Raw genomic sequence first — 19,184 nt, forward strand, 5'->3', positions numbered from 1 at the left:
ACTTGTATGCAGCGTTATTGTGCATGCAAAGCACTTTCGGATAAGGTCTCCGGATCGACACGGACCAGGTACACGAAGTGAGTGTAGGCCTTGCCCAGATGTTGGGTTAATAACTTTATTAAAAAGTTGGGCAAATTAATGTCCCCCAAAATGTAGTTCAAAATATTACCCAACAGTTGGGCACATTAATGCCCCAACAACGTTGGGTAAAATATTGCCCAGTAGTTGGTAGGGTTGACTATCGGCCCAACGTTGGGCAAAATATTGGGTAAAATATTGCCCAATTTTTTCACAGTGTATAAAACTTATAAACATGCTAGACGTGAGGTTATATATATATATATATATATATATATATATATAACGGAAATACATCGCCTCGCTGTTAAAATAAGATGGGTCAGTGGATCATGGATGAGTAAGCACACTTTAAAGACAAAAAACAGTCAAATTCCGAATAGACATTGTCAAGATTTGATTGTTGAATTTTTTCTGGGGCATAGGCATAGTCAACTTCGATCCAGGTGAATGTAGCCGAGTAGAGCTGAACGATGACGTCACAATTGATGACATCGGATTTGGCAGTAACAGACTCGTGCGGTGAGGGCAAAGGTATTGTATATACGGCTGTATAAATACAAGTTCATTTCTATTCCTTGCCGACCCATTCGATATGAATATCTCGGTACAGAGCTGAATACCAACACTTAGTGCACACGAGAGTATGTGATTATGGATTTCGGTATCCGTTTGTGCATTGTTTGAATTTAAACTTGGACTAAGAGCGAGACAAAATCTTTCTACGGTGATGTGAATGAACTAGTGAATATTCTCAATACCATTGCATCAATCGAAGGGGTACACCATGCAAAAGGATTTCCTACATGGACGTAACACAAGAAGTTAGATTATTTCCCGATTATTTCACTGAAGAGATCTGTATGACCAGATACCTCAAGCTCAGTTTCAACCGGCGATTTTATATCAATCAAGGAGTCTGATGACCTTTCTATTAGCTTTCTGAGTTGTATAATAGAGAGTGATTACTGATTAGATCAGGTAAATGTAAGGTAAGGTAAGCTACATTGTTTTCTGAGTAAAACACATTTTTTTTCACTGTCTTCCAAGTCCTTCCTTCCTCTCAACCCCTTTTCCCCTCTCTCATACTCCCCTTGCCCCCCCCCCTCTACTCCGCCCTCTCTCTCGATATGTCTTGTTCTATTCCTCTCTTTTACCCCCCCCCCCCCCCTCTCTCCCTCCAGCCATCCCCTTGCCTTTCCTCGAGTTCCGATTTCCAACTTTGAAGCATTGTAGATGATGAACAACCCATCATCTTTTTTTTTTCATAAATTTCTTTTATCTATTTAGGGGAAGGGATGAGGTAGCACTTTTAACTTTAAGCCTGCTTTGTTTTTTTTAATTATACGAATATTAAGAGATCGAACTTCCAAACATCAAATGAAAACAGTACTATAACCTCCTTTTTAAATATTTTTCACGTGCCCTGGGATGTAAAAAAAAATGCACAAGACAAATATCTCGAACGGATCCCTCCCCCCCCCCTCTTTCTCCCCATAGATTCTTTCCTGAAGCAATATAAAACACACGAGAGATGGCGAAGAATTCCGAAGAGCTCGCGATGCACTACCGAGAACTGACGAAAGCCCGTCCGGTTAGCGGAGATCCTCAGAAGGTCGTAGAGAGGTACGACGAATTGGCGGCAACATATGACGAGGTAATTAAGACGTAAGGCGGCGCCACGAGACTCGGGAGGGGGGGGGGGGTAGTTTGAAAAAGAGAAACAAAGGGGGAGGTAAACAAAAGTAAAATGGTCATGAAAAAGCAGGTCTTGGATGTATAATTCTATAATACTCAAGTGAGAAAATAAAATCATGGCACATTTAAGGTCTTCTTGCCCTTGTAGCTAAGGCGCTTTAAAAATTATGCCGGGGTCGTTTCATACGGCTGTTTATAAGTTAAGAAAGACCTTAAAAACGACAGGCAGTCCTTTCTTAAGAAAATTATAATTATAATCACATTAAATGTTCATTGGTGATTACTTAGCGCGTACATAAGAAAGGTTCACCAGTCATTCGCAAAGTCGCTCTTACGAATTACGAACAGCTTTATGAAACACCCATCTGCTTCATGAAACGGTTCGGGTACCCATTTACCTCACGTGAGTAATGTAAAATGTATATCACCGTCTTCCCAAATAAAAATGTATATATTTTAAAAATAATTTAAGAATATAAGCCAAAGACCCTTTACTTCCACTCCCCGCAGCATTCAAAGTTCGTCGGTTATTCGGCGCCAGCCGGAGCTTGCCGAAGAGTATGCGAAGTAGTGACGAGCAAGGACTCTTTAATTCTAGATGTCGGGTGCGGCACTGGAATGCTTGGTGAATTGGTAGGTACAGATTTGTCATTATTGTCAAATAATTCGACAACTTCTCAATAAAATCTGTTTTGGTTGGTTGATATTTTGAATATCCTGACTTAAAAGATAGATTAGAACTTCATACTCTGTAAATAGGGCTGAAGTGCGTCTAATGTATATATTCATATTGTAACTGAGGTGTTGAAATGTAAATATAAAGTACCGTACATCATCTAGATGTATTGTATCACCAGCCTGAAAAACAAAGAAGATACACTTCCGATATAATTTCTTAAGAAATTTGATATTTGTTTTTATGAAATGTATCATTAATGATTCACTTATTTATTAATTCATTGATTCTTTCATTAATTGATTGATTGATTTATTCTTTCATTCGTTCGTTCAGTCAGTCATTGATTCATTTTAGTAATTCACTCAATCATTCATTCATCCATTCTACATCACGTCTTTATGATTTTTTTTCTTCCTTTCATTCATTCGTCACTTGATCCATCAAATCATTTTCATTTCTGCGTGGATTATTAATATTTCAGCTTAACAAGGAAGGTTATAGCAACCTCTACGGCCTGGACCCATCGGAAAGGTCGTGTGACGTAGCAAGGTCAAAGGGTTGCTATGCGACCGTCATTCAGGGCGTGGCAAGACCAGATTCCCCTCTAAGTTTTAACGATGGTAGGATTTTATTTTCATTAATTAATTAATTTATTTGTTTATTCATTTATGCATTCATTTATACTTATTTATTCATTCATTCGTTTATTTATTACTTATTTCTTTATTTAATAATTGATTGATTGATTGATTTATCTATTGATTATTTTATTTTTATCCATTTATTTGTTTATTAATGATGATAGTTGTGTATTATTCTTAGTGGAGTTAATGGGATTGAAAAGAGAGCAGTATTTCTAAATCACTCCTAATGCAATGGGTCTTGATGTGAAAAAAGCCCATGTTTATTTATTTGTTTATTCTATTCTCTGTGTACCTGTCTGAAACCTATAAGTATTCCGTTTCATGCACCCCAAACATCATAATTAATTATGTGACCGATGTTATCATTAATTGGGAAGCATGGTGAAGATATGATTTGTGAATTGAATTTCGTATATTCAGTGGGTACAAAGTAACCCCGCCCCCAATATTTTAAATCTTCTTTACAGGCCATTTTGACGCACTAGTAAGCAGTGGAACATTTCAACCAGGTCATTGTGATCAAAACGATATCCCTGAACTGATACGTCTTTTAAGACCAAGTAACTATCATTTGATTTCTATTGAAATTTGAATCATTCATATTCCTTATAATTACCGCTTATTGAAACGTGCCAGAATTTTTGTTGATTTTACCACTTATTTTGGTTAGAAAATATTCTTCAACCGATTACATGTACCCTTTGGAAGAATGTAAAGATTGTCAATTTCAAATATAATAGTTGCTTTTTTCTATAATAGTCAGTTCTTGTATAGCGCATAACGCCATAGACGGCGGAAGCGGGGCGGACGGGGGGGGGGGGGACAGGTCCCCCCTAAATTTTTAGTTGACCTTTTTTTTCTTTTTTTTTTGCTTGTCAATTTTTTTTTACATGTGTCCATCACAAAATTTCAGGTAGACCCCCCTTAATTTTTTTTGGCTTCCGCCGCCAATGCATAACGCATTATAAATAACGTCTCTATGCGCTTCCAAAGGATTTGGATATTATTACCCTGGCTATAGCTCAAGCAGCTTTTACGCGCTCGGCATTTCAGGGAATAAATTCCTGCCAGGTTCCCATTCACCTCACCTGGGTTGAGTGCAGCAAAATGTGGATGAATTTCTTTCTTGCTGAAGGAAACTACGCCATGGCTGGGTTTTGAACCCATGACCCTCTGTTTCAAAGTCCGGAGATTAATCCACTGGGCCACAACGCTCCACATCTTTCTTTTTTCTGTCATTGGGACGTGACTTTAACAAATCTAGTTAAAGAAAATAACAAATTATTACAAAAACAACTCACATTATTTCTAATCAATTTTTAACTATTTTTGAAGGTGGATTCATGGTGATATCGACCCGGAAGGCGTCCCTGAACGAGACAGACAGCTACCGGGTCAAGAGCACGCTGAAACATTACGTGGACACCGGAGTCCTGCAAGAATTTTCCTACCAGGAATTCGACGATTACTTTGGATTTGCTACCGAGGATGTGACAGGAATAGTCCTCACTTACAAAAAGAAGTAGTTCGAACCATATCGAATGAACTTCAGTAACCATGGTAACCATGACAAGTCACTTTTAGCGCACCTATTTTTTTATTATTATAATTAATAAGGTCCGTTCGGCAGTATTTTAAGGGAAGAGCAATAAATCGACGTTTATTCTGACACATTCTGATGTTTGCATATTATTTGACTGATAGATATGTATGTATGTATTTTATTATTTTTTAAACCATATTCCAGTTTTGTTACAATATGTTAATGTTTTATACTAACTATAGGACCCCATTGAAAATAAGCCTTTCGGATTTCATGGGCTATCCTGTCAATGTATTCTTCAATTTCATTGTAATCTCTTGTGATATTCTTGACGAATAAAATAAATCAATCAATCATTACACTCTAAAAACACTAAGTAAAATTTTACACAATATTGGGTAGAAAGGGAACATGCGTGTTTGCTGGGTATTTTTTTTTACCCCACATTGGGCTCTTTCAGCGCAATATTGCGTAAAATTTACAAAATATTGGGTTTCACTTTACCCAACCAACATGCATGCTCCCATTTTACCCAATATCGGGTAAACCTTTGTTTAGAGTGTAAGGAGTCTTTGCTTAATGAATCAGGATGGAATCGAGAACATAGAAAATGTACTGTAAAATGTTTTTCATGACGATGAACTACCAAGAAGCCTTTGTCGAAATTGGTGAATCAAACAGCACTATATAAACGCTGGACAAACGGCATATTTGCAATTTTTCGTCTGCTCCAAAACTTAGAACGAGGCTGCTCTTCCAGTTCACCAATCCTCGACAAAGACCTCCTAGCTGTTCATTGTCATTGGCCGGGCATTTTCAATACATTTTTACTGTGTTCTGGAATCCGCCGTGTATCGCGGTGCGTAAACACCCGATTCTTGTGTGTTTTTTTCGCTATCTAACCATCAAATTACAGCAATCCGGACTTTTCGCGTTTACAACGGAGGCACTTTCTACAACGCACCGATTCCTTTGAAAATGCAAGTCAAATCACAATGGAGAGCTGAGAGGCTTTTGTCGAAAGTTGGTGGACCGTGACAGCATCGGAATCTCTTGACTCTGGACAACGACATGATATTTGCAAATGTTCGTCCGGTGCAAATCATCGGATGATCCGCTGTCCCAGTCCACCAACTTTTGATAATAACCCTCTCAGCTCTCCATTGTGATTTTAATTGCATTTTCAAAGGAATCGATGCGTTGTAGAGAATTTCCCCGTAGTAAATGTGAAAACTCTCTATTGAATGCTTTACTGTACAGAAGACACTGACTCATGTGTATTCGAGTTTGTGGTATATTGAGACACGCATCAATTATTGAGGCAATTTATATAATCTTGCTGAAGCCACCTTGCCAAGTAAACCTAATTCTAAATTTTGAGTTTTGATAATACTAAAATTCGTATGTGCTACGTAACGAAATACATTCGAATAATTGGTTTAATACGGATATCCTAAAGGAAAAGTAAAATGTTTTTAAGTAGGGATCACTAATAAAGGGAACAATATAATTTGCCCAAATGTATTTCTCAAGTTATAATGCAGAAAAACAATATTGTAATAGGTAAGATAATATATTTCAAGAAATATTATGATTTGATTTAGTTCTATTCACAATTCTATTCAACGCGTATTCTTAATTTTCACAATTGTGTGAATATAATAATTTTTACACTTGTGTGAATATAATAATTTTAGATTTGATATCAGGCCTGAAATATCTAACTCCAGACGCCGAATGTACTTGAAATTTTTAGATTACTTTAACTGATTATCCAAAGAGGATTCCAAGCTCAGTCATCTTCATCTTTGCCATCATTATATTCTTTTTATCCTTTCTCCTCTTCGGATGATTGAGCTGGTGAGAGGACCTTCTGACATATCGCTCGGTAGGACTCGTTGCAGTCTGTATCTTTCCAGTCAGAATCGTCAGAGAGTTCGATAAAGAGACAGCGGGGGCCAGCGGTGTCTTCCTCTGGCCAACCTTCTCCCCAGCCTATCAGGAGAAAGAATGAATATTAATTATAGTTATAGGCTGGTAAATAATGTGCTTATTAAGACATACGCTGTACGTATAAGCGCTTACAGATTTATTATCACCCGGGTCATCGGATTTAATCAGTCATTCCCGCACACAACGTATGCACATCATCCACTCCCTGGGGAGTATTCGAACCAGTCGCCAAGGAGCTACAGTGACTTTCACTTCCCACCGGGTAGCCACCTGGGTGGAGAGTGGCAGAGTGTGGATTGACGCCTTGACAGAGGACGCTGGGCCGCAGTGGGATTCGAACACACGACCCTCCCATTACAAGGCGAGAGTCAGAACCACTTTATACCATGGCTATCCCAAATAGAAAATTGTGTCAGGACTTTATTTGGTGTGATTTGACATGAACTTGAAACAATAAAATCAGGATAAATATTCTTTTAAAACTCTTTATCTATAGATTAACTTGTAACAATGATAAATATTCTTTTTAAAACTCTTTATCTATAGATTAACTTGTAACAAGGATAAATATTCTTTTTAAAACTCTTTATCTATAAATTAACCTGTAACAAAATAAAATGAGGATAAATATTATTTTTAAAACTCTTTATCTATAGATTAACCTGTAACAAAATAAAATGAGGATAAATATTCTTTTAAAACTCTTCTTACAGATTATTTCTTTCATTTCATTTCATTAAATGATTTCTTAAGCACCGAGACACACATGTACAATACACAGACGAACACACGAATACTAGAATTAATCATCTTTTCACCACACACTTTTTCACAACCAACCCGTCTTTTTTATTCCTTTTCCCCTCATTTACCCCCTTTTTTTAAAATCGCCTAAAAAAATCATGGTTGCCCCCGACCATGTAGTTAGACAGTAGGGGGCGCACTCCAGCTTATGTTTCACAAAATAACCCACTTGAAATTTGACAATGACAAACTCAAGCAACAATAAATTGCTCTCCTGTCTTAATATCTCCGATGGAATACAGTTGGAGTTAAAATTGTAATAATATTTTTTTTGGTTCAGATTTCAGAATAATGTAAAGATAAGGTTTGTAGGGTTTATTAGCTTTGGAGGTTGGGTTTTATGTTTGGCTTAATGAGCAGATTTTCCACGCGAGCAATTGTCGCCGGAGGAAATGTCATGCCACCCCGTGAATACCCCGACTGATTTTCTTCGCGAACCGACGTGAAATTTCAAATTGCCTGTACGGCGAGTTCAAACTTACGCCAATAGCCCGACTGATCCCCGTCACGATCCCATGTGGATGCCGAATTTGTGCACGACCACAGGCCAGTGTCGTCTTCGATGCATCCCAACCACGTATCGACATCACCCTCGAAGCCAAAGGTTTCTTCGATGAATCTGACTTCGTCGTACGAATCGATGACGAGCATTGAGGAGGAGAGCTCGCAGCACGCTTGACTCGAGGCTGTCCAGATTGCTTTCGTCTCGATCAGTTTGTAGCATTTATGGATCTCGTCACTTTCTGTGATCCATCCCGTGGGGCAAGATGAAACTTGATCAAACAGAAAAACAACAACCGCCAATACCACAACAACTTTAGTGTTTTAATTACATTAAAACGACTGTTGAAAAGTAATCATTTCATACAACTAATGTCTCCCTAGTATAGGGTCCTAAATGGGTTCTACCACAATTGCTCCGCTTTAAAATCCACTCACTAATCGAATTACCAACTTCAACCCTGGGTACGCCCTATCCTAAACCAGTCCACAAACCTACCATAAAACCCTATTTCAACCCCAACCCTATATTTTATACGAATTTAATCCCGGAGCAATTATCGCCAGAGCAAATGTCGTGTCAACCCTTAAAGGTCAAGTCCACCTTAGAAAAATGTTGATTTGAATCAATAGAGAAAAATCAGACAAGCGCAATGCTGAAAATTTCATTAAAATCGGATGTAAAATACGAAAATTATGACATTTCAAAGTTTCACTTATTTTCAACAAAATAGTTATGTGAACGAGCAAGTTACATCAAAGTGAGAGAGTCGATGATGTTACTCACTCACTATTTCTTTTGTTTTTTATTGTTTGAATTATACAATATTTCAATTTTTACGAATTTGACGACGATTAGGACCTCCTTGTCTGAAGCACAAAATGTTAAAATAATGGAATTCCATGTGTTCAGTGATGAATGAAACTTCATTTCACATGACAATGACGAGAAAAAAAAATTTAATATTTCATATAATAAATTACAGAAGAAATAGTGAGTGAGTGATGTCATCAACTCTCTCATTAGGATGTAACTGGCTCGTTCATTTAACTATTTTGTTGAAAATAAGCGAAAATTTAAAATGCCATAAATTTCTTATTTTACATCCGATTTTTATGAAACTTTCAGTTTTATGCTTGTTAAATTTTCCTCTTTTTATTCAAATCAAGTTTTTGTTGGAGTGGACTTGTCCTTTAATGGAGCAAATGATAATGGAGGTGTACTGATCGAGAAAATAATACCCTCAAAGGAGAGTCATTGAATTGATCCTGATTTTGTTTAACATGACTTCATCATCATCATCATCATATTCATCACCATCATCATCATCACCACCACCACCACCATAGCTACCATCATCATCAGTATTCCTTCGGTAGATCTTGATCCAACTTGAACGTTTTACATAATGTAGTTGGGATATAGAGGTATGTATCATCGTTATTATGATTATGGTTAAACATGAAGGGGAAGTCACGAGTTCATAATTTTTACGTTGGTATATTTTTTTGGAAAAAAATGGAGACATAATGAAATTAGCTAAATATGGTCGTATGAATTAAGTATACGGATCTCAAGTTAGAGTAATTAGTATTTCGGATTAGTTATGGTGTCAGCCGGGGGGGGGGGGGTCTCTCGACCAGCAATAACCGGGGATCCCTACTCAACATTGGTCTGTGTCTTACATGTCTTACCTGGATCCAGCGAACAACTCTCGGATTTCTGGGATGCAGTCGTGGTGATAACATGACTGGTAGAAGGAGGTAATGATGGAGGTGAAGACGTGTCCCGTGAGGTCACTGCTTCCGAGGTTGTAGTCTCTCCTGGGTCAGCTCCGTCAACGGACTTGGTTGTGGACGGGTCAGTGGCATCTTCCGTTGCAGCGGTTGTTGCAAGGTCCTCTTGAGTACTCGCAGAGGCACCAACTTCTCCTCGATAAACAGTGGCTTTTTCTGCAGTTGTGACCAGGCTCGCTTCGGATGCACCACTCCCTTCTACTATATCAATCGTCATTGTGAACTGACTTGAGGTTTCTTCCCAATCGCGTTGGGTCAAAGTAGATAGGCCTACTTCCGGTGTGGTCGTCAGGTTGGTAACCTTTGTTATTGGCGTATGCATTTCTGCGTAATAAAAATAATTAGTCACCATTTTTAATCGTTCATTGCATTCTTGGAAATAGTTAACGCCCCCCTCCAGTCCAGTAGAATGGGTCCAGAATTTCAACGACAATAAAACAAGGAGAGATTGGTAACTTCTGGAGATGCGCTTGGTTTGTTTGAATAATACCCATAAGGTTAAGGGCTATTGCTTTATTGGCGTTTTTTTATAAATAGATTAGACACTGCTAATCATTCGATCGCTAATGCACCTGGAATTTAAGATTTTCATTAAAATAACGATTTATGCTCATGTTAAGAAAAAGGAAATGGAAAAGGCGATGTATTATTTTTCACCTGTTTTGAATATCATACCTTTGTCGCATCACATTCTGTCTTTCTAGGTATGGATGCGATTATTTGAATTTAAAATCTTGTTTGGAGTCTCAGACGAGATCTCTTGCAAATCCAGAAATTACTAAACGGTATGCTGCAAAGAATATAACATTGTCTAGCAACATCGTGTGACTAAAAATCTAAAAAAATTATAGCAAGATATAAACATTATATACGAAAACGCCTCTTTTAATGTTCATGTGATTTTGGACATGGCATATAGAATTGAAAATATGAGCCCAAGGTATAGATATCACTCACGTCAAATCTTTAATGAGGATTATGGACAGCCCATGACAATGACTTCCTATCTACTTTAGATCGTGAGCATATCACTGATCTAAAATAACTGAGAACTGGGACAGACGTTGGGGAAAAAGATAAAATGAAAGAAAGAGTGAAAGAGAGAGAAAAGTATTAGATCGAATAAGGTAATACCAAAGATGAGTTGCTTGCATTGAAACAAGTTCGTGTCGTTTTCGTATGGACGCAATTTTTATTTCTGAACACAATGGAAGGAAGATGGATTTTGATTACCAATTTCACACCGGTCCCCGGTCCAATCATTTTGACAGCGGCATGAAAAGCCTTCCAGCGTCTCCATGCAGTTTCCATGGAAACAAGGGTCTGACAGACAATCTGCGGGGGAATAAAGTCAGGGAGCGACAAAAGGCAGATGATATCATAAAAAAAATATATGCGCATCAATATATATAGTGTTGCAGTGGTTGAAAGGGAAATTTTAAGGAAATCTGTAAAGGGAATACATAACAATCGTTTGATTTCTGAACATTCACGAGATACGACATTTTGATTTGTAATTGAGACGTTAAAGGAAACAAAAAGTGAAAATTTTGCAGGAATATAATTTACGAACATATGTATTTTATGGAAAACCTTTTTTTCAAAATGCATAACCGTAGGATAAAATTATTCACCTTTGTGTAGGTTATGCATGTTTAGAATTATACTCGTGTTGTTCATGGTAATATCATGGTTAATGTATTAAGTGTGTTAATAAGTCTCTACATCTCGATAGCAGAACTTTCTTGTACGTTAGAGTTCTTTCCAAAACCATAATATGTACAGTATCACAAACCAGCTTGGCTATTATGTGTATTTATCTTCGTCACGGTAGCTAATACCTTGGTCACATTTGCTCTACGGCGGCCGTACGGCGAGTCGAAAACGGCCGTTTTAACGTTTTTTGTACCAGCTACATATAGGTGGTTTGAATAAAAATGAATAAAACGACTGTTTCCGACGCGCCGTACGGCCGCCGTAGAGCATATATGACCAAGGTATAACTCATTCATCAATTATTGCTTTCATTTAATTTACCCCATTTAGTTTCCTTCATTCGATCATGTTTTTATTTAATCCTTCTAACTGTCATTCATTCATTCTTCCATGCAGTCCTTCATTCATTCAGTCATACTTCCATTCCTTCCTTCCTTTATTTCATTCTTCCATTCTTTCCTTCATTACTTGGTACCTTCCGTCTTTCCTTAATTCATCCATGCATTAAACAAAAAAAAAAACAAATAAAAACAGCATCATTGTTTTTCTTCACTTATTTCGGTAACTTTCGTTTCCACCCGCATAATATAGATGGCTTACCGGGAATTTGACAGACGACGACCGAGTGTCGAGTGCAGCCGATTTTTGCCGATGACAAAAATCGTTTCTTCGGGACCAGTCGTAAGACATCATCATCTATATTTTGAACAGCATTCCCACAATCCGGGGCTTCCCATAAATGGCTGGTTTGAACACAGCTACCTTGGCAACCTGTAAATCAATTGACCATGATTAAAATAAACATGGCAATGAGAACAATGGCGTACAGATGGGGGCGTGGGTTCTTGCTCCCCCCCAAAAAAAAAAAATCACGAAGAAGAAAAAAAATAGGAAAAGGAAAGAAGAAGGGTAAAGGTGAAATAAGAGATTATTTTTTGAAAATTATGTCAAAATCTATCACAAACTTGGGTTTTGTATGAATAAAAATAACAAAATTTATGCTTTCTGCTTCACATGGAACGTTTTGAAAAATTTTACCCGATACGCCAGATCGAGCCCCCTCAAATCTTTCGACTCATTATGCCACTAATTGGAACCAACACAATCATATCTTAAAAGGGGACTTAAAATTAATGTGCATTGTCTCTCATTGACTCTGTGTTATACATAGTTAGTCTTGAAATATACCGTTTGAAATAGCTATTATAAAACCAGAGAGTAAATCAGCATTAAATTAGGTGAGGAACCTACAACGTTTTGAAAGGGTATATATGCTTTGCTACTAGGTAACACAATCACTGCGGTATGAATGTACAGAGTAGTGAGTTAAAATGTTATTTTTCAAGTGAGTCTATATTCCAAGACTACAATAACCAGAATGTTGAATTATGGTTAAGAATCTGGCCAGATTTAAGGCTACTGGTTCGCATTTGCTCATAATTCATTTACTGTTTTTTAGGAAAAACGGTGCATGATATAATTACTTGACAATGTTATATTTCTTCTATATGAATGATTACATTTTATTTGTGTGTTATTGTGAAGATCTGTAAAATGATAATTAAAAAGTATGGTCAATGGGCCTGACTGATGTTTACTCTAGGAAATTTGCATACAGATATTTAGGCCATATGATAATAAAGTTGATGGGTGTTTTTAATGTTTCATAAAGCTGTTCGTAAGTTAAGAGCGTATTTAAGAGCGACTGGTGAAACTTTCTTAGGCGCAAAATAATCGCCAATTAACATTATATTAGTGGGGAATATCATTTACCACAAGAAAGGATCACCAGTCGTAGTTAAAGTCGTCGTTAACTTATGAACAGCTTTATGAAACGGCCCCACTTCTGCTTTAATTATTTTGATGTACACGCGCATACAGTGATAAAGGAAAAACAAACTTGCCAAATCCAGGTGGAAAGGTTTAGGCCTATACTTTTCTATTAATCGTGAAAAATTGATTATTTCATGCATTATTTAGGGGTATAAGGGAAATCAGGGGGCCGTTTCATAAAGCTGTTCGTAAGTTAAGAACGACTTTAAGAACGACTGGTGATCCTTTCTTTTGGTAAATGGTATACACCATAGGCAATGGTTTAGCGCGTAAGAAGGGATCACCAGTTGTTCTTGAAGTCGCTCTTAACTTACGAACAGCTTTATGAAACACCCACCAGGACACAAAATTTAGGGTACTGTAAGACAGGGTCCTAGGGTTTACAGGGGGTGCTAGTGTAAATTTGAGAAGCGAAGAATAAAAAGGTTTCACTCCAAAATGAAGCTCATTTTAGTTCCCCTGTACCCCCGCTTCCCATGGTCATGCCCTGAGATCGAATTATGATTGGGGGCGCACCATTAGATACCCAGGGGGGGGGGCTCTAAAATCCCCCCCAAAAAAAATACTTGCTATATGAGCAAAAATATGACTCATCTTCAGAGTAAAAAAAATGGTCCACTGACAAATCATCTCAACGGGGCAAAAAAATGTCTAAATGGAATAAGGAAAACAAAACTTTATTCAAAAAAGAAAGGAAAACAAATATTTGCATCAACCCAAACTTCCAGCCCCCCCCCTTCCCTGGGTATCTAATGGTGGGTCGCTTAGAGGGACCTGTCATAATACTCACATATAACTGCACATCCAACAAATATAAACCCGGAAATCAGACGATGTCCCACAATGTCCAGAAAATTCTCCATAAATGAAAAAGAGGGAGTAAAAAAAGGGGAAAAATAAAATATATTATACACATAAACAAACGCTCATCATAAATGATTGGAAATTCGAGCGCCGAGCGCATTATTACTCCATAGTAACTCCAGCATTATAAAACGAGAATATACAGCGGGAATGAAAAAAGGCGATCAATATAACGTGTACAATTATATCGTCTTTTAAATAGTTGACAATTTTTTCTCTTAATATATAAATGATCTTTATTCGATAATCTTCTTTTTAAATACAAACACCTTGTTATTCATACAACTTTTTTTCGCAAAAATGACACAGGCCTATTGAAATTGCAATATAGTTAATTGATCGATAAATAAACGAAGATATTAATAAACCATACTTACCATTTTCTACTTAATCCTCTCGTCTCCCTCTCGCTTTCTTTCGCTGGGGAAATCTCCCAATAAACAGTGATATCTCTTTTCACTCCTGGTGTTCAAGTGAGCCCGATTTCGTGAGCATACTGACAGCCAATCAAGTGAGGTTTGCCAACCTAATGGAGCAAGGAGGTTGTATCATCACCAAACTATAGATTTATCATACCATTCATTTGTGACACCGGCACAAGGATGTCAATCCAGAGGTGGTCGGTGATCTTGGTTTGACGAATAGGAATATGTTGATACACTAAAAAAAGGGTTTACACAATATCAGATATAATGGGAATATGCATGTTGGTTGGGTAACTGAAAGATACAATTTTTTGGTAAATTTTACTGAATGTTGTGTTGAAATTTACCCTTTAAACATGATTTTGCCCAATATGGAGTTATTATTATTTATTTGGCGTCACCTGTGCCTGGGAGGCGAAAAGCGAACTGAATCACTGTGACCCGCAGGTCTCTCCTCCCGATATAACTGATTGGGGGGAATGCAGGTGGACCACTACACCGGGGTTTCCCCCTACTCTTATACGAATAGTGCAATGGGTTCTTAACGTGCAAAGGTGGTGACTCTCCTCTACACGGGGCCTCCATTTAACGTCCTATCCGAGGGATGGAGTGTTTTCCATTGTAACATAGCCTGCATCTATGATACATGGGAGAGACGTTTACACACAACGCACTGGCTTCAGTCATCCGCCCGGGGTGGACTCGAACCCACGATCTTTGGTTCGACGGGCAGACGCGTTACCGACTGAGCCAACACCGCTCTCTAAAAAAAAAAAAAAAAAAAAATTACCCAGCAAAAATGCATGTTGCCTTTCTACCCATTATTGGGTAAAAGTTTACTCCGTATTTTTAGAGTGTATAGTGCTTGCGAAATTAGTGATCACCCTTTTCTGGTGGTTCAACCATTTGCAATGTGGAAGATATAAAGATGTAGGGTTGTTTGTGGAGTGCGAAATCTTTATCATAAACACAAAGTTATACACAGAAGGAAAAAACACTGCACTGTACACACTTTAGTGTTAAAAGTTACACCAGTTGGCGTCCTTAGAGGACCACACCCTGAGGTGTTAAACATTAAACCCTATAGAGATTGAACATAACACCAAAGAGTGTAGAAGTACCAACCCGGTGTTGCGATAACACTCATAGATGTTGAACCGACATCAAAAATTAGCACTGGAGTAGAATAACTGATGCGGTCCTCTATGTTCACTAGTTTAACACAAACTTTTTTTGCAGTGTGGCGGCAGTGTTTGCTGTGTAATCCATTTTTTTCCTGTTTGCACTCGAAAATACCCATTCGCACCCATTAATGTACAACTTGAAACATTTGTCAATGGACCAACCGACCAACCAACCAATCAACCAACCAACCAATCAATCTAGCAATCAATCAATCAATCAATTAATCAATCAATCAATCGTGTATTTAGTCTGTTCTTGCTTCACAGTTTGCAAAATGATTAGTTGAAGAAAAAAAAAACAATTTGCGCCCGCGTGTAAGTTTGAATGACGTATAGGGCCTACTTCTGGGACATTTTTCTACATTTACCCATCAACCGAGGACGTCATACAACTAGGGATGTCTTGATCCAGATAATCATGATAATCAATTCCTCATTTCATTTCTGTTTCATACAGTAAGAGGTTCCTGGTGGGCCTAATAAACTCATGTTGTGTGTGTGTGGAGCATATAGGAACCGTCCCCGTTAGCGAATATGCGCGCGTATGTCCGAAATTAGCCAAGCTTGTTAAGTCGATTAAAATCAATTTAAACACACGTCTTCGCTTTGGCGATAAACTGTGAGTCACCAATTGTCAGATTACAATAGGGTGTCTGCGCGTGTGTGAGGGTGCGTTAGGGTGTGTGTGTGGGGGTGTGTTAGAGAGGGTGTATGGGAGGTGTGTGTGTTTGGATGTGGGTGAGTGTTGGGTATACAGTGATTCACTACCACCCCCCCCCCCCCCCCCCCTCCTCCCGAGACATTTAAAAAAATTATATTGACATAACAATATTTAACAATCAACTGAACTGGATTAGAGCACAATGACAATGTAAACACAACCTTAAAATTGGCATACTTGGTATATTTCATCTATGTAACCCTAGAGACAACGCCTGCGATTCGGCTTGGACATACATCGGACTTGGTAAAATTACAATTGTATTTGACATAAAAATCACAATCCCTCGTACATCTAATGGATTGGAGACGGGTTACTGGAAAATAATTAATGGTCGAACTGTCTCGTGAATTGGATTTCATCCATCAAAACTCACATCAGGTATGTAGCTTGAAATTAATTTAGCTGTCTACATTTAGATCAATTTAGATTCTATCCCGTGGATTTGGAGAAGGTTATATGTATAGAATTATCAAATCCTAGACGCAGAAGTAGTATAGTTCATAAAACTTTATTGATTTTCTTCATAAAAGTGTAAAAATAATAGAATTCTTAGGTCTTGGTAGCGAATATAATTAGTGTCAGGTTTTTTCAGACATAAATTGTCAATATTTTGATCATTTTTTGCAAACTAACTCGACAAAGTGTTCACACTATTGCTGATTGAGAAATGTTACAAAAATGCAATCTAAGCGTAGAGAACGCTTAGATCAAAAGACTGTATAGTTGACGACATGTAACATTTTTCTATAAGATTGAAAAACTGTTATGAAAAGTCTAAATAACGAATAGAAATACTACTATCGAAAAAACACGTTTGGGGCACTTAGGCCTATAAAAATAAAGTTCTATCAATTAATGGTCATATCCTTACTAAAATGACCATAACTCGAAGTGATTTGGAAAATATGAAGTAACCATTGAATATCTTTTTTTAAGAGTACATTTATTCTAAATTAGGCATTCTTAATTACGTTTTTCTTTCTCATACCATAAAGCAAGTATAAAATGTATAGGCCTATAAATTGATTATGGAACTTACTTTTTTTTAAATAAAATTCAATGTACAGGCTGATAGATTACCAAAATTAACTCGCAGAGTTGGTCAAACTTTTTTTTCCTTGAATATGTGTTTGATGTCTGAATTAATTTGGAAATTAAGTCAATATATATCTATAACTATTAAATAGTTGTAAATTTCATGGAATGTTCTATTTCATTTTGACCGATCCAGCTGGCCACAAGCGACACTCTTGTCGGTGATGCAGCAATATTTGTGATCATGGGAAATGAAAACACATCTGAGGGAAAAGGTAAATAGGTATCACCGAACTATTACATAGTAAGCAAGACTTTGTGTTGGTTTAGGAATAACAATCCAGCGGTTGCCTTGGTAACATCATGGCTGCTCGCCTGCGAAAGTCAACCGAAGCCGAGAAATTTCGCTTCTTGAACATCGCCCTGGAGAAGAAATACACTTCCAAGATTGACATTCTCACTCGGCAGCAGAACGTTGCCATGAGTCAGATCTTCCGCGAGAGAAGGAAGATCGAAGTTGAACTGGAGCACCAGCGAAACGCGAGATTAACAGACCCAATCCCATTTCACCTGCGCGGAGGAGGAAACAGAATTGGCGCTCCGATTTCGTCAACCATTAGGAGGAACTTGGCATCGCCGGAAAGTCAACCGGGCATGCGCAGAAGCGTAAGTGAAGGTGACTTGTTGGGGTTGCCGTCCGGGATTTCGCGCGCGCAGACTCTGATTCCGCCAGTCGGAAACACTTCGAGTCGGTCGCTCGGGGTGTCTTCTAAAAGAAGGGTGCGTTTCGAAGATGACCCCGTGGTGAAAGAGAAAGAAGAAACCACACAACAGCGACCAAACCCGTTGGATTCATCGGGACATCGGACGGCAGACGTCATCCTTTCTCCCGAGCGGCTTTTCGACTCCACAAGGGCGTTGGCGGTCTACAGGCGACTTCAGAGGAAGGTCCAAGACTCCCTTGAGCACGGAAACAATTCGAGGAACCCCGAAGCTGCAGTCGAATCCACGATGAACCTCATGAAGAGGAGACAGCAGCGAAAAATGCGAGAGGAGCAAGCCGAGGCAGCAAAGAATGGCGGGAAACGACCAAATTCTCGGCACGAGCAAAACGCAGCTGGTCCTGATCGCAAGGTAAACGAGTCATCAACGAAAAAACGATCGCGAGGATGGAGAACGCCTGATCGAAGGGAGCATGGCGGTGGTCGTTCTACGAACAGAGAGGCATACCGTTTACCATCTTTTACAATGGACGACGGATCCCTTCATTTACAAACAATTACTGATGATGGTTTCAAGAAGCTGGAAGGTCGGAAGATGATGGAAAGAGAAACTGATAAGGTATATTTTGGTAAGATCAAACAGGCAGAGGAGAATAAACGGGTGACGAAAAGGATTGATGACTACCTCGCCAAATACTGACTCGGTGGTCTTTCTTTTAACAAGAGACTATTGCTCTATAAGATCGAGTGATATATTATTTCTCTTAATCAGAATTGGGCCTAGCGGGTAAATACTAGTATAGAATGAGGGTAACTCAACAGGTTAACAGCATTGTTATATTCAAGAACTAAATTATATTTTCGTATCACGCTGTTATTTCCAAAATTGGCTACATCACAATTTTATATTGATATTCAAAATAATGGACAAAACTTGTGTGTGTGTTTCTGTGTGTAAAAACAATAGATAATAAACAAGTAGCT

At 38.1% G+C, this 19,184-nt stretch overlaps 3 protein-coding genes across 4 annotated transcripts; 2 read left to right on the forward strand and 1 right to left on the reverse strand.

Moving 5' to 3' along the window:
* Positions 1-1,042: 1,042 nt before the first annotated feature.
* On the forward strand, positions 1,043-6,586 carry LOC121414475 (methyltransferase-like protein 27). Of its 2 annotated transcripts, XM_041607664.1 has the most exons (7): positions 1,043-1,070; positions 1,579-1,735; positions 2,287-2,409; positions 2,937-3,075; positions 3,567-3,659; positions 4,435-4,659; positions 6,500-6,586. In XM_041607664.1, the coding sequence occupies exons 2-6, from the start codon at positions 1,613-1,615 to the stop codon at positions 4,623-4,625; spliced, it is 669 nt and encodes a 222-aa protein (XP_041463598.1). In that variant the 5' UTR covers positions 1,043-1,070; positions 1,579-1,612; the 3' UTR covers positions 4,626-4,659; positions 6,500-6,586. The 2 variants fall into 2 exon arrangements, with proteins under 2 accessions (XP_041463598.1, XP_041463597.1); XM_041607663.1 differs by lacking the exon at positions 6,500-6,586 and having other exon boundaries at positions 4,435-4,762.
* Positions 5,787-9,925, reverse strand: LOC121413149 (lectin BRA-2-like). The gene is made up of 3 exons (XM_041605912.1): positions 9,596-9,925; positions 7,882-8,172; positions 5,787-6,637 (listed from the first exon to the last, which is right to left on the reverse strand). The coding sequence occupies exons 1-3, from the start codon at positions 9,912-9,914 to the stop codon at positions 6,471-6,473; spliced, it is 777 nt and encodes a 258-aa protein (XP_041461846.1). The 5' UTR covers positions 9,915-9,925; the 3' UTR covers positions 5,787-6,470.
* A 7,902-nt stretch (positions 9,926-17,827) lies between these two features.
* Positions 17,828-18,900, forward strand: LOC121412791. The gene has a single exon (XM_041605556.1). It carries the CDS (start codon positions 17,842-17,844, stop codon positions 18,898-18,900), a length of 1,059 nt encoding a protein of 352 aa, XP_041461490.1. The 5' UTR covers positions 17,828-17,841.
* Positions 18,901-19,184: the final 284 nt, after the last annotated feature.

This window comes from Lytechinus variegatus, chromosome 4 (assembly GCF_018143015.1).
Source record: "Lytechinus variegatus isolate NC3 chromosome 4, Lvar_3.0, whole genome shotgun sequence".
Taxonomy (NCBI): domain Eukaryota; kingdom Metazoa; phylum Echinodermata; class Echinoidea; order Temnopleuroida; family Toxopneustidae; genus Lytechinus; species Lytechinus variegatus.

Excerpts from the sequence above, each read along its gene's own strand:
- LOC121414475 (XM_041607664.1), top strand. The coding sequence starts at position 1,613 with ATGGCGAAGAATTCCGAAGAGCTCGCGATGCACTACCGAGAACTGACG. Across the intron at positions 1,736-2,286 it reads TGGCGGCAACATATGACGAG|CATTCAAAGTTCGTCGGTTA; the intron begins GTAATTAAGACG and ends CACTCCCCGCAG. Across the intron at positions 3,076-3,566 it reads CCCTCTAAGTTTTAACGATG|GCCATTTTGACGCACTAGTA; the intron begins GTAGGATTTTAT and ends TCTTCTTTACAG.
- LOC121413149 (XM_041605912.1), bottom strand. The coding sequence starts at position 9,914 with ATGACGATTGATATAGTAGAAGGGAGTGGTGCATCCGAAGCGAGCCTG. Across the intron at positions 8,173-9,595 it reads GAGTTGTTCGCTGGATCCAG|TTTCATCTTGCCCCACGGGA; the intron begins GTAAGACATGTA and ends TGTTTGATCAAG. Across the intron at positions 6,638-7,881 it reads GGATCAGTCGGGCTATTGGC|GCTGGGGAGAAGGTTGGCCA; the intron begins GTAAGTTTGAAC and ends TTCTCCTGATAG.
- LOC121412791 (XM_041605556.1), top strand. The coding sequence starts at position 17,842 with ATGGCTGCTCGCCTGCGAAAGTCAACCGAAGCCGAGAAATTTCGCTTC.